General features: G+C 32.4%; 1 protein-coding gene across 6 annotated transcripts in view; it reads right to left on the bottom strand.

Moving 5' to 3' along the window:
- Positions 1-13,772, bottom strand: part of LOC128988457 (disks large 1 tumor suppressor protein-like) — a 1,201,819-nt gene that overhangs the window by 938,985 nt on the left and 249,062 nt on the right. For 5 of the 6 annotated variants that reach the window (XM_054409751.1, XM_054409752.1, XM_054409754.1 and 2 more), the window contains exon 2: positions 9,412-9,767. The exons of the other annotated variant lie outside the window; for it this stretch is intronic. In XM_054409751.1, the coding sequence (XP_054265726.1) occupies positions 9,412-9,715 (304 nt within the window). In that variant the 5' untranslated portion in view covers positions 9,716-9,767. The remainder of the gene's footprint in view (positions 1-9,411; positions 9,768-13,772) is intronic. 6 annotated transcript variants of the gene reach the window in all.

The following is a 13,772-nucleotide window of genomic DNA, read 5'->3' as shown; positions in this document are numbered from 1 at the left end:
TAATATTTATAAAGAATTAAAAATTGCACAATGTTCTCTATACACACAAAAATAACCTTCTAAATACTACCAAGAACATCTGGTTAAAATTTAATTGAAAAATAATAAGTAGTCTTCAAGTTATTCAAACTTACATAAATTATTCAGTTGATGAAAAACGGTGTTTTGAGAAAACGCCATTTAAAATTTTCATTTCACTTATTACTACTACACGGAACCACTTATTATTGTGAAGCAGATTTTTTTCAATTTTATTAAAACCACTGAAAAAAATCCAAATTAAATAAAACGTCGCATACATGTCCAGTAGTAAATAAGGAATAAAAAATTTTAACTTTTAAAAAATTTCAAAATATTTGCTAAAAAGGCCTATAGATGGAGGCATATTCCCTTAATGCTTAAACAGATTGTTGAAAATATGTATTGATGTAAACCATAAATGCCTTAGAATACACGGATTGATCTAATAAAATAGTGTATACATAAGAGTTTGGGAGTGTGTGTCCTGTATTTGTTGAAAGCTACACACTTTGCTGAACACTTGGATCAAGGAGTGTATCAAAGGGAGTCTCTATGTGGCAATAGTGAGGAGATGAGAGGAATACTCATTTATATTGCAACGGTTCCAGCGTTAGCTGCACGAACAAGAAAACTATTACGAGAATCTGTCAACTAGCTCTTCTGCTTTAGGTGAAGAATAATTTTGAAATAAACTTATTATTATTCAAAGGTATCTCTTTGATGCTTCGTTTTATTATATTTCATTTGCAAACAGGAAAGTGATTTGTATTTGCTAGGTGAGGTTATGTTTTTAGATATTTTAGAAAAAACAGTTATAATTTCAGTTAATATGTAAAACCCCCGTTTTTAATCTTTTGGCTTGAGATTAAGCTGGTGTACGGATAAGCCGTATTTTGTTCTCTTTTTACACTCCAGTCCATTAAATTTTATCTGAAAAATAAACACGTAGATTGCTTTGCTGTCATATTTCTATATACTAAAATTTAATTTTAAAATATCTAACGGCACTCTTAAAACATTCATTCACAATGTTAACTCACAAGACGGTAAATAAATATAAAATAGAAAATAGTCCAATCAGACGAATTGAAATTTGCATGGTCTGCAGGTTTTCGGCGTCCGGGGGATATTGTATATTTTCTATCATTTAAGGTATTTAATAGCAATGCATGTTACGGTAATAATTCTTAAAAATATTTATTGGAAATTGTATACCATGGAAATTACTGACCAAGCAGTAGACTTTCCAATGTATAATTTGAATTCAGGTGTTTATGTTTTTTTTTTTTTTTTTTCATTTAAACAAGATCAATTTAGTCACATGATAAATCCACCTAAAACGTAAAAAAAACTTTCACGGTTAGCAAACAATTAATTATAAAGTGTTTTAGAAAGCCACTTTTTGGTTAAATATAAATTTATAACATAGGCTACAAGAGATAACAAAAATAACGAACTTCCTTTACCAAAATTAAAATACTAACTGCGGATAAAAAAACAAAAAAAAAACTTAAAACTTATTAAAGAACAAAGACAATTGGTTAGAGAATTTTGTGCTTTATTGATGATAGCATATTATGTAAATAAACAGCTTAGGCCTTTACATAATTATGAGTATTTTAAACCTTTTTTTCAATTCACTCTACAATAAAGTAACGATGTAATATTGTATAAATTCACTCACAATACACAGTGGATAGCCTAGAAATGCATACAGGAATGCGTTATTGGTTTACACTTGATAGCGTGTTGTGAACGAGAACTTCAGGAATTTCTCACGTATAAATATTGGAATCCAAGGATCATTTGGTGACAACATTACAGTTAAATATATAAGTTCATAGCTTAACATATGAAGGTATTCTAAAGTATACTTGCTTGAACCTTATTTTACTGTTTAGCATCAAAGTGATAACTATACAGGGTGATTCAAAAAGGACTTTACAACTTTAAAAATTCATATAAATCTTATAAAACAAGGTACAGAGCTGGCTTTGGTGTTGTTTTAAAGGAAAACACTTCAAGTTTTTGTACCTTAAACTAAAGAAGTTCTATGACTTCCGTTGGATTTGGGGAAAATAATTATGTAAGTATGAAAAAATAGTGAAAACCGTTAAAAATTTGAGTGAAATTTACAAAATTTTGAAAGTAGGGCATTTTTTGACGGTGAAGGAGTGCGATTTTCGAAAAACGCATTATTAGTGTCTTGTAGGAAATTAGCAATTATAAATATTCTTAAGAGTCGTTATTTCGGTTTTAAAGGCAGTACGGCCCTGGAAAGGGTTATTTATTCCCAATTATAAAAGCAAATCTAAACAATAGAATACAGTGAGAATATCTAATAAACTTCTAAGGAGGAAAATATGATCATTTGATCTTGGAAATAAAAATTCCTGGTCTATTCATTCACTACCTTATTAGTAGTTACAAATTTCAAGAAAATTAAGAGATCGTATGGAAAAATTATGATTCGTACAAAGCTGTATTAAATAGATGAATATTGAATATCCATAGCTAATATAATAATACTATTTATGCACTATTAATTTAAAACGAAATGCACCACTTAGAGGTGAAGGAATTCAATATATTTATAATTGCTAACAACAGTCGCCTAAGTTGTCTTGCTGATTGAATTAACTATGAGAAAGTAATATTTGATCATGTTTACATTATCAACATAACTAGACGGGGTCCGTTTTAACTTTAGCAATTTCGTAGTGAGACTGCGTATTACGTATGATAACAATGATTTTTCTGTAGCTTACATATGAATAAAAATGTATTAATTACCATTAACAATTGTTACATAAATGTGTTTTCATTCAGTTTGTTTGGATCTACGTTTTGAATTCATAAATCCTTATGACTAGCAAACAAATCAGTTTTAATATTTTTATTGCTTATACACAAATAATAAAGATTATAAACGTCGGTAATATAACTTACTTCTTTAAGAGGTAAATAAAGACATACCCTAAGTTGTTATTCCTTACACAAATATGTATTGGTATTATACAATCCTCGGTTCGCAAAAAGCTGATTCGATATTCAACAATGTAATCGAAATAACAAAGTTTGATTAGTAAAACACTCAGGTCACTTCTGTAATCATCATTTTGTTTGCAAACCTCTGAATAAACATCGTATGGTAAGCGCGAACAACATTTATTTGGTTTGCAAACAAATTTTGCAGGACGAAAGTCAACCACTTAAAAATATTGTGTTTTGTGAAATGTATTTCGTGTAATACTTTAGGTCATTAATGAGTATTTTTCACGAAGCTGGTTTATTTTTTAATATAATCGTATGCCTTTCTTTGAAAAATGTGTTATTTCCTATTTTACAAGAATTTATCTAAAATCTCTGAACCTTTAACGCTCGTTTTGCAATATATTTTTTTAATGAAACAAGTTTAAATTAATGATCAATTAACGTAGCTTAATATTAATGCATTGTTAATGTTAACTGTTATTTGAATTTATATTTCACTACTAGAATTATGTTTTCATGTGTAAAAGAATAAACCTAACGAAGGTTTCAGTGACATAGAAACAAACAGAGAATTAAAGTTTAAGCAGGAACACAAATCGAGCAATGAAAGCTTCTTATTTCTTTGTTTGAGGCTGAAATGAATAAAAATGTTTTAATATATTCAATTTCCTCTTTGGCCTGTTCGGTTTCAATACGATGAAACTGACTCGAATTTATGTTTGATACATATATATCGATTTTATGTTTGATACATATATATTGGAGCGTGGTATCTAAAACCAACAAATCATCATCCAACAGCTTGAAAATATATAATCACAGTAGGTCACTGGAGTATAATAACAATAAATAATGTCTTCTTTTTCTTAACTTATAAAATATATTTAAAGTTTATTAACGCTCGTTAAAGAGTTTTAATCGTACCACAAAGGAAAGGAGATATGTACCAAACAAGTTTATTTATCCAAGAAAATCCCCTTTTTCCGAAATGTTGAATCCATTAGATTGTGGACTTCTTATAAAACTTTATTTGTTTTGAATTCTCCTACGTATGCAGTTTCATATTAGTTGCAGTCTTTGCCAGTTCCTCGGACAAACTTATAACAAGTTTTTTGACTGAATTCACCTACACAATCCAGACATTTCAAGTCATAAATAAGAAGTTTCAAAAACTCATTTACTATTGAAAGTTTTAGTGGCATTATTAGACCAAACATAAGTGAAGGAATTAGTGTTTATGTATTCAACGATCGAGTAGTTACGGTCAAGTTTATTTTTATGATTCAGGAGAGGCAAATAATATACGCTGTTCAAGAAGAGAATATGAAAATTGCTATCCAAATGTTATAGCTACAAGAGTTATCCAACCTATTTCGACACATTCAAAACTTTGGGACAGGTATTAAGAGAAACTCCACTGAACAACGTGAGAATGTTCTGATGCGGGGCATATACTGTGACTGACAGACAACACGTTAAATACGTTATACAACTTTTAACGTTGTTGCTGATTTAGCCTATTCAAAGCATTTTATGGCTGTCCAGTTGGTAACCCAGAGTTTGTGGGTAAAAAATTGAGCACATGAAATGGTTGATATCACCCCATTTTTCAGGATTCTCTACGGAGGAAACTCGTTTTATTAGGGGGATGTCTCAGATAAAAAAAAACATAATGACCCAACTTAAATGACTTAACACAGGTTATCAGTAAGGTAACAGTTTTCTTCAATTCTCAATGCTGGAAAAACTTTGTTGCAACATGTTAACTCGAATTGAAGCAGATCGTTAAGCATTCATTAGCAGTTATCAGTTAAAACTGAGAGCAGAAATAATGTAGGTGAACCTTGACGTAGCAAATAAATAGAGATATTTAAAATTAGTTTCTAACAAGTGAAACAACTCTAAGATGTAACTAGAATTACTCGAATTTTAGCATAACGTTTTCCTCGGCGTTATGTTTCATACTATGCGGCTCATTGAGCCGCACGGGTTCACTAGTTAATAATATATTAAAATAATAGGTTTAATTTTGGTTTAATAGATTGGTACTTCAAGAATGGTGATAAATATGTCTTTTTATTACGTTTGAAGTTTCTTACAACCATACTTCTATAAACAAGAAATAAATATGCCATCATTTACAATACTAATCATACAATAACAGTTACCAACTATACTTTATAACATTTCAATAGTATTATTCTGACTGTTCTTTATTTATACTGTATATGCATGCTAGGATTCTTTTGTTTCATCTTCTTAGAAATTAATTTCACTGTCATGGTGCTATGGCTACCCATACGACGCATTTTTAATTTACGAAATTTGATATACATTTAATGGAAAAACTTTATTTTTCATGGCTAAACTACTGGTATACAACTTTTTTAAGCAGAATTTAGTTATACTGTAAGTATAAAGATTTTGTGTAGAGACGAGACTCCTTTCGGCTTTCTTATCGTTTAAAACGTAAAAATAACCAAAAACATGATTCTAGGCAATGCTGAAACCAAACTGTAATTCTATTTATAGATTAGTGTATACAAATAATGGATCTACATTGAATGGCGTGCATCAAATTTACGCAAAAAGGAAACAAATACAATAATTGTATTGAAACATAAGTTTGAATAAATGTAATTTTCCTCGTGATACACAGTTTAGGTCCCTTGATTGGACGACTGTATCCAGGTCACCTAACTTTATTTGGTTTTAAACATTTCGCTGTCACTTTATTATGGATTGCTTTTTGATTCATTTATTTTAAATAGAGAAAATATTTGGAATTACAATTATAATGAAGAACAATCTAATTAATTATCTTGATATTTTTAGACAAAAACCGGTACAATCATATTTAATTAAGATAAAAACTATTCTCTATCGTAATAACCGTACTAATATAATAACAAATACTCATGTTCAAGTGTAAAACGATTTTTGTTGTTTTTCGTTATAATACCTAGAAATATATAATATTCTTTAATATACGTCATACTTCCCTTAATAATCAGACTGGGACGGGTGGCGTCGTCCTGTAATCCAGCTACTAGGAGGTCACGAATTGTGGATATTTATAGGCATGCACTGAGGATGCGATACTCTCTTGTGTGGATTAACGTCCACACGAGTGAGTACTACGACTATCCGCAGAACTATCCTGATAATTAGACCAATTCGTAAATACCAAGGTGAAAATGTGGTTCGGATTCCACTATAAACTGTAGGTCCCTTAGTTGTCATTACCTGCATGGTCTATTAATTAACAGATGTGTCTAAGGAATATGCCGGCCTTAGTCACTAACAAGAGTACAAGATCGCGCCACTCATCTCCATTCATACTCGGCTCAAAATACCTACTTAGTATGGTCACCATTTCATCATAAAGTATTAAAGTAAAAGTATACGTTTTGCATTGTTGAAATGTATTATTACATCCAAACTCAAAAACGTATTTCACCTATGATTCCTCGGTGGCATAATGGGTTATCTACATACGAAAAAGTAAATGGTGCTTAACACTCATTGTAGTAACCCCGAAACAAAATATAAAAACACATAGAATAAAAGTATTATTTCTGTGTCGTATGTTAAATGTATGTGTCGTGTGTGTAAACCAACAAAGAAGCTATACAAGCGGATTTGTTGTTTAATCCTGGACTCTGTGTTTAAAAAAAGCAGCTCGCCGAAACATATAACACTTTGACGAAAGTTACAATTATTCGGAACCGGTCACAAGTAATGTGAAACCAAATAGTGCAAAAATTGTGTGTGGTTGCAGTTTTTTATCAAAACTTCTAATGATCTAATTTTTACTACTTAATCAGTTTTGCTTTTATCCGTATTTATATTGCAATTTCGTATCAAAAATGTTTTATATGTTGTAAGAAAATGTTAAATACTTTGTCATCCGACTTGGTTTTTCACGGCGTTTGTGACCAGAATCCGTTCATAGTTAGATACAACTGTATTGGCGTATTTTTTTCATTTTTCATCATTTATCATTCATCATGGCGTTGTATTTTTCATCATTTACTGAATTCCCTCCAGGATTTATTTTTGATAAATAAATAAATTCGCTATTTTAGAAACAGTTGAGGGAGTTAGCGATTTTTATGTCGAACATACTTTTATGCAGCCTTTATTTATTGCATAATTTATATTTTTTTTTACTTAAAAATCCTTAATATATTAGTCAGACAATCATTCCCTTTGTTATAGCCCTACCTCTGACATTATGCACAAATTCGATCCATCCGATTATGAAAATAAAAGAGGACACAAGAAAGCTGTAACAAAAGCCTAAAACAACGATTCCGTAATGTTAACAATTTAAAGTTTTATGTTCTTTTAGGAATTACTACTTTACACTTGAGTGCATTGGAAAAGAAGAAAAACATTTTGACTAAGCGTTCCAGCTACAAAGGAAGCAGCAATTCTTGCTTTTGTAAATTTGCTGCTTTCAAATGCGTAACAAAAGATAACATTTGTAGACGATTTTATGAAAGTTATGTACTGGCTATGACGAAGTTTGTGTTTGGGTCATTTCACCCACAAAATGTTTAATAGCAGAAGATAAATTGCACACTCCAAGTCAGTCACTATAACAAACGCTATTTTAGTAAAATACACAAATATTTTAAAATAGGAATAACACAATTTTTTTAAGTGGAACAAATATGTGAAAAACAATCGAAATATATTTAAAAGCATTATTATTGGTATGAAATGCATCTTAAGGATGATCACTGATCAAATAATTGAAAAATACAACTGTAGTTTGTACTCAATGGGTCACTAATTAGTTTGAACATATTCGAACCAAACAGCTCTTGACTCACGTACTGTTGAAATATCACCAGAGGGTTAGGTGAAGTATTGATTACAATTCATTTAGTTATTTGTATTGTTTGTTATACGATTAAACATTAATATTCCTGACGACTTTCCTCCATTTAATAAATTAAGAACACTTTAAACATATGAGATTAATATTCTGTTTCAAAATGCTGCCTTAATCTATCTAATTATAAACTGGTTATACAGCTCGGCCAAAACTTCTGTGCGCGTGAACGGGTCGCTACTAGCCGAACTAAAACATACGGGCACCGGCTATTGGCAGGGCTGGGGGTAGTGGGAGTGGTGAGTGAGTAGCAAGACACAAATGTTTTCACAAAAGTACCCCCGCCAACCCCCTCGCCTAGACTCAACCAGATCTGGTCGCGCGCACAGAAACTTTGGCCGACCTGTACTCCTTGATGGATGTATCCTCATACATAAGTCAGTTCAAGACAGATTAAAGAAATTAAAGAATTGCTGTTACTGGACGTACTGCACATGCATTTGATGATTTCTTCTCCTTTTCATAGATGATTTGGACCAAAAATTATCACGACCGAAACCATAAATTTGTAAAACAATCGCTTTTTCTTTGACATAAAAAGAGTAAAAATTGAGAGATACTTAATAGAAAAGAATACAGTTACATTCATAGGATACATAAACAATACGCCATAAAACTATTGGTCAAGAGAAGTATTACACTTGTAGTTTTCAAGTGTACATGCAACTGAACATGCCCTATATTCACTAACATTTATGGCTGTGTGATTTCTTTTACAATACAGTGGGTATAAGCTGCCCTATTTCTTGCAAGATCTTCTCACGAACGGCAAACCTTGCTTCTCTCGGACTCAAAACATTTTTAACAGGACAATAATGTTTATTATATTACCTTTATACTGTATCTACCTTACCTCTTTTTCAATTATTTTTATTCAAGCTTTTTTAGTCCAACTTAAAATAAGTATCAAACTATACAGATAGATCTTTTGTTACTGTAACCTACGTTTTACCTTGAGCTTTTACCTAGTTTCATCTTGGTATTTAACCTTAAAAGATTGTGATGACAAGATATATATTTTATGCCTTATTACACGATTATTTTGTATTATATTTGCTGTGTTAAAAGTATTACATTACGCCTTCTTACTGTACCGGAGCCAAGTCAATCGTATTCATCTTACAACTCATTCATGTTTTCCGATAAACACTGCATTTTCCATTAATACTTTTTCGACTTTGGACTGACGAAAACACTGACCAACTTGTCTTATGAGTGACATCAATCTATATCATTGAACAGTCGAAATGCACCTATCCCCGACTGCTGCAACTCATACTAAAAATGTCAACTACTGTTTTCAACTGTTCAACTCCAGATCATCTCCTTAAGTCAATCTCACTTCACCCACAACAACCCACATTGGCCTTCGACTTTTTCACCTCACCTGTACAATTATATGGACCCCTTAGTCTGTCAAACTTATAACATTGGTTATATCACGACTGTGCCACTTACCCTTACATTATTTCTTAACCACCACAATTATCTACCTTCTTTCCGTCTGTATCCGTGAACCTCACAAAACGTCCGCGGGGTCCTGGGGGCGGGCGGGGGCGGGGGAGGTGCCGAAGACATCTGAGCTCTCTCCACAGTGAAAATAGGCGCCGCGGCTGCGTCATGGGGTTCAGGAGGTTTAGCGTTCTCCTGCAGCCACCTCGCCTCCTCGCGCCGACACTTTGCGCAGCGTCGCACTTCTGCGCGCATGCGTAATAGCCAGACCATGCCGAACAGCGCCATGTGGGGGTCGGGCATGGTTAGCACCTGGGGGGCTGGCGCATCTGCATGCCCGCACATTACCGCATACACACGGCGTCACACTACACCAGTACACTTATCCAACACGTCACTGAAAAATACACTTAGGTGAGCAACTTATCAACCACCCAGGAGATGCTTTGGAGAGGAAGTGATGCAGTAGATATGGCACAGGAGGGTAGCATTATGGATGAAATATACATGACTGCAAAGTAATCTTCAAGTAAAGGAACGAGACACCTTTTATATACAACCTGAACTAAAAGATAGTTAAGTCAGAAGAGGATGAGTGGTGTTAAGGATGTATAGGGTTTAACGGATTCAGGAGTATGATCCTGCTGATTCATGTTAATTGCTTTCCAGCTGAATATCAGTAAGCTTATGATCGTCACAAGTATCCTCTAGTAGGACAACCAAAAAGTAAAGTCGTTAAGTCCATCGTGCTATAGACAACCGTCTCGCCGTAAAAGAAAGTTAGTCAATATTAGCACACTAAAACGTAACTGATATGAAACACTCATTGAAAATGCTTTATATTTTGAAATATAAGTATGATAAGTCGATAAAAACAAATTATTTAAAATTGATGTAATTAATAGATTTTTTTTTTTATTTAGGTGTGCGTTATTTTCACTTAGCCAACCGTTGTACTTAATTGTTCTGAATGATGGTTTAGAGGAAGGGAAGTACCTTATCTCTATTGTTGACACGCAGACAAATAAATAGAATTAATTTATAGATGTTAAGAATGTATCCAATACATCAGCTGTTTAAAATTGTTATACGAATGTAATATATTGAACGTGCAACTACACGTAATTTTCATTTAACAAGGGATTTTGTCAAAGGAAAAGGAAATTTGTATACATTCATTGAACAACGAAATCCCAATTACATCGTTTTACGACAAAAGTAATTTTTTCAACACAATTACTTGTAAAGTCGTTTCACCGATAACATTTAAAATCTGATAGAATTAGTGAAACGTACAATTATATCTTTCTAAACCGATTATAAAATGTGTGAGCAAAATGTGACGTCCAAAGAGAATTGCTCACTTGATTGTTTTGTTGGTTTTACTTCACAAAATCACAAAGTAATAAAGACTCGCGGAGCCATCAAACTGTCACTTATGAGTTGCTTTTAAATGTCGAATTAGCTTATTGTTATCGTCTCTTTTACTGCATGATGATAGGATTATTATTCCTGAACAAAAATGACAGCACAATCATCTTAATATATTTTAAAACCATTTTAATATTTTAAATTGGTACAAAAACAATATTTTTCTTGAATCCCAGGGAACATTATGGAAATGCTAATTCTGTACTGAATGTGTAAGTTTTATAGGGTAAAATTTAATTTAGTTAATTAAAGATGAAAGAATTTGTGGAACTACCTCCCTACCTCCCAAGCCGTAGCATGTCAAGTAGAGTTATTTCTAAAGCTAACCTATATTAGCGAATACAACAAAACACGAAATTTGCGCTGACTTCTGAAACTATTATTGCTACATGTAAGCAATTCCAATTTGTGTGTTCTATGATTTCAAACAAGTGGTCCGGTAGTTACGTGACGTCATTAACACATAATGTTTGAACAATTGAGATTGGTGTTTCGCCAAGTTATGTGTGCGTCACGGTTAGAACTAGGTCATTGCAGAGTGAATTAGTGAAGATTTAACTAGTTTTATTCATTTTGAAACGACTATGTTGTGTTCCTGTCTACCTGCATTATATATTAGTGTAAAATGTATGTGGTTAACTACCCTAGCTTTCAAACACCAAATCAACAGGTGGTTTTAGTTTGGTTTCTAACCTATTGGTTAGCGTCAGGCACGTAATTATGAGACGTACGGGTTCAATCCCCGACAAATTCAAAATTATTAAAGAATTTTTATTTTATTTCGATTAATAAATTTTGGCTGGTGGTATTTTATCACAAATATGAGAGAATAATTAGTAGAAAAAGAATCATTGTGTAGCTATTTAACTTACTCAAACCAGCTAGTTTTTTTTTTTTTTTTTTTTTTTTTTTTTTTTTTGCATACCTTCCGTAAACTTCCCGATCATGGATGATATTTAGACTACTTGCTCTTAAACTCTTTGGCATTCTCTTGAGTGTGGATATTTTAAGTGTGTGAATGTTTTCGATTAACGTAATAGCAAATTCATACATTTTTCTCATCGATTATAGAATCAATAGACTTTATATCGATCTGAAATGTATATATATTTTTTGGGGAAAATAACTGAAAGACCTTTTTAGGCCAGAGACCATTTCTATGTTAATTAATGCTATAACTTTGAAAACAAAAGATCTTCGACACGTATTATAAAATGCTCTTCCTAATTAACCTACTTGAAATTTTGAAACCCCCACGGACACTAAATTTATGGACCAAAGACGCTCGAAGATGTTCCGCTTATCTTCAGAGGTAAGCCTTAAGTCAGTGATAAGAGTCTTCCACTATAACCTCTGAACGAAACAAAACTAAAAATGAAGTCCTCTCGTTGTGAACGCTGTTTCTGACATGGCTTTGAAGTGATATTGCGCGACCAACCTTGGGGGGTTTGGTTTTGTAGGAAATCACTTAATCTCCCGAACAAAATTGAAAACTTTTTAATAATACGCGTTTGTAATGATAATGACGGCGTATGTATGTCTCAGATTTAGTTTAGCTTAAACGTATGATTATTCATTAAATTAGTTTGTTTAAGTGTGAAGTAAATTTTTGTTTGTTTTAGTATTACAGCAATTACTCACTGTTTAGGTGTTTGGAAAACATAATGGATGAAATGATAAAATACGCTTGCAAATACTACTTGGTTAATTTTTACAGATACATTTTACAAGACATTAAATGCACATAAAAGATGTTACAATGGTGTGTAAAGGAACTGATGATGGGATTAATGTTTGAAACGGATGGCCATTGTGGAATATTCTAAACTAATCCTCCTTGAACCAAAACTTTACAAGTGTAAATATATCGAGTAGCACTGCAATAAACATTTACGTTATTATCTATATCCATATAGAAGTTTGCCCTTCACAGCTATGCAAATATTTGCAGATTCCAATAAAAGAATCCATCCACAAACTAAAATTCAAAACAAATTGCACTTTTCAATAGTCGTTTCCATTCGCCAACGTTTACAATTCATTTCTGAAAAAACACTTAAACCTGTGATAACTTCAACACAAAGGAACAAATTAAGACTTTGATTCATTGTGAGGCCAAACCGTTCGGAATTCTCAATAAAAACTTAAATTTTCACGAAGAAACTCAATCCGAATCCAGGTAAGTCTAAGTGGAAACGCCTTTGAAAGAGTAGCTTTTGATTTCATCGCAATAAGCAGAAATTTGTAATCAACGCATATCGGCTTAAGATATTTATACAGTAAGAAAGTGTCTTTATAAAATTATTGTAGGTGTTAACAATATATATTTGAGAGCGTGAGGTGCAGGAAATACAAATTTTACATTTTAAATTTATAATAGTAAACACTTATCGTCCCCATATAAACTTCAATACATGTATTGCACGAGACATTTATCATCAATAGGATCTTTGACCGATTATTTGATTGAATATTGGAGTGTCAGTCAAATTTATTTCCAGTAACTTAACCCTATGTGCACTGTATCTAACTAATTTGTGGAAACAAAATCAAATAAGGTTTAAATGGGCCTCTGAAACACAATTCGGTATTAAAAACAAAACAAAGCAAAAATTAACCATACAAAAATATACAAGTCGAAAAATCTTTGAAATTTGGCTACTCTACTATACACAAATTTACTACAGATTTTAAAGGTGTTCTTAAACAATTCTTGTCTTTCTTATAAACGAAAACTTATTTTTTTTAATTTTATTAAACATAATGGTAATAAAACTTAAAATATGTAAAGCCTGATGATTGTTTTTAACCACCCCTAAGTGGTCTACTACAACATGATGAACTGTAGTTGATGCAACCGGAGACTAACGAGATCTAGGAACAAGGGAGTCAGCCAGCTGTGTACTCTGAGGGGGGGGGGTAATAACGGGGGGGGGGGAGGGGCGGTTGATTCAGAGCTAGGACACCACAC

This window comes from Macrosteles quadrilineatus, unplaced genomic scaffold (genome assembly GCF_028750875.1).
Source record: "Macrosteles quadrilineatus isolate MER2022 unplaced genomic scaffold, UCM_ALF_1.0 Scaffold_3__2_contigs__length_128488019, whole genome shotgun sequence".
Taxonomy (NCBI): domain Eukaryota; kingdom Metazoa; phylum Arthropoda; class Insecta; order Hemiptera; family Cicadellidae; genus Macrosteles; species Macrosteles quadrilineatus.
The sequence above is the reverse complement of the archived record's forward strand: the minus strand, read 5'-3'. Positions and strand labels throughout refer to the sequence as shown.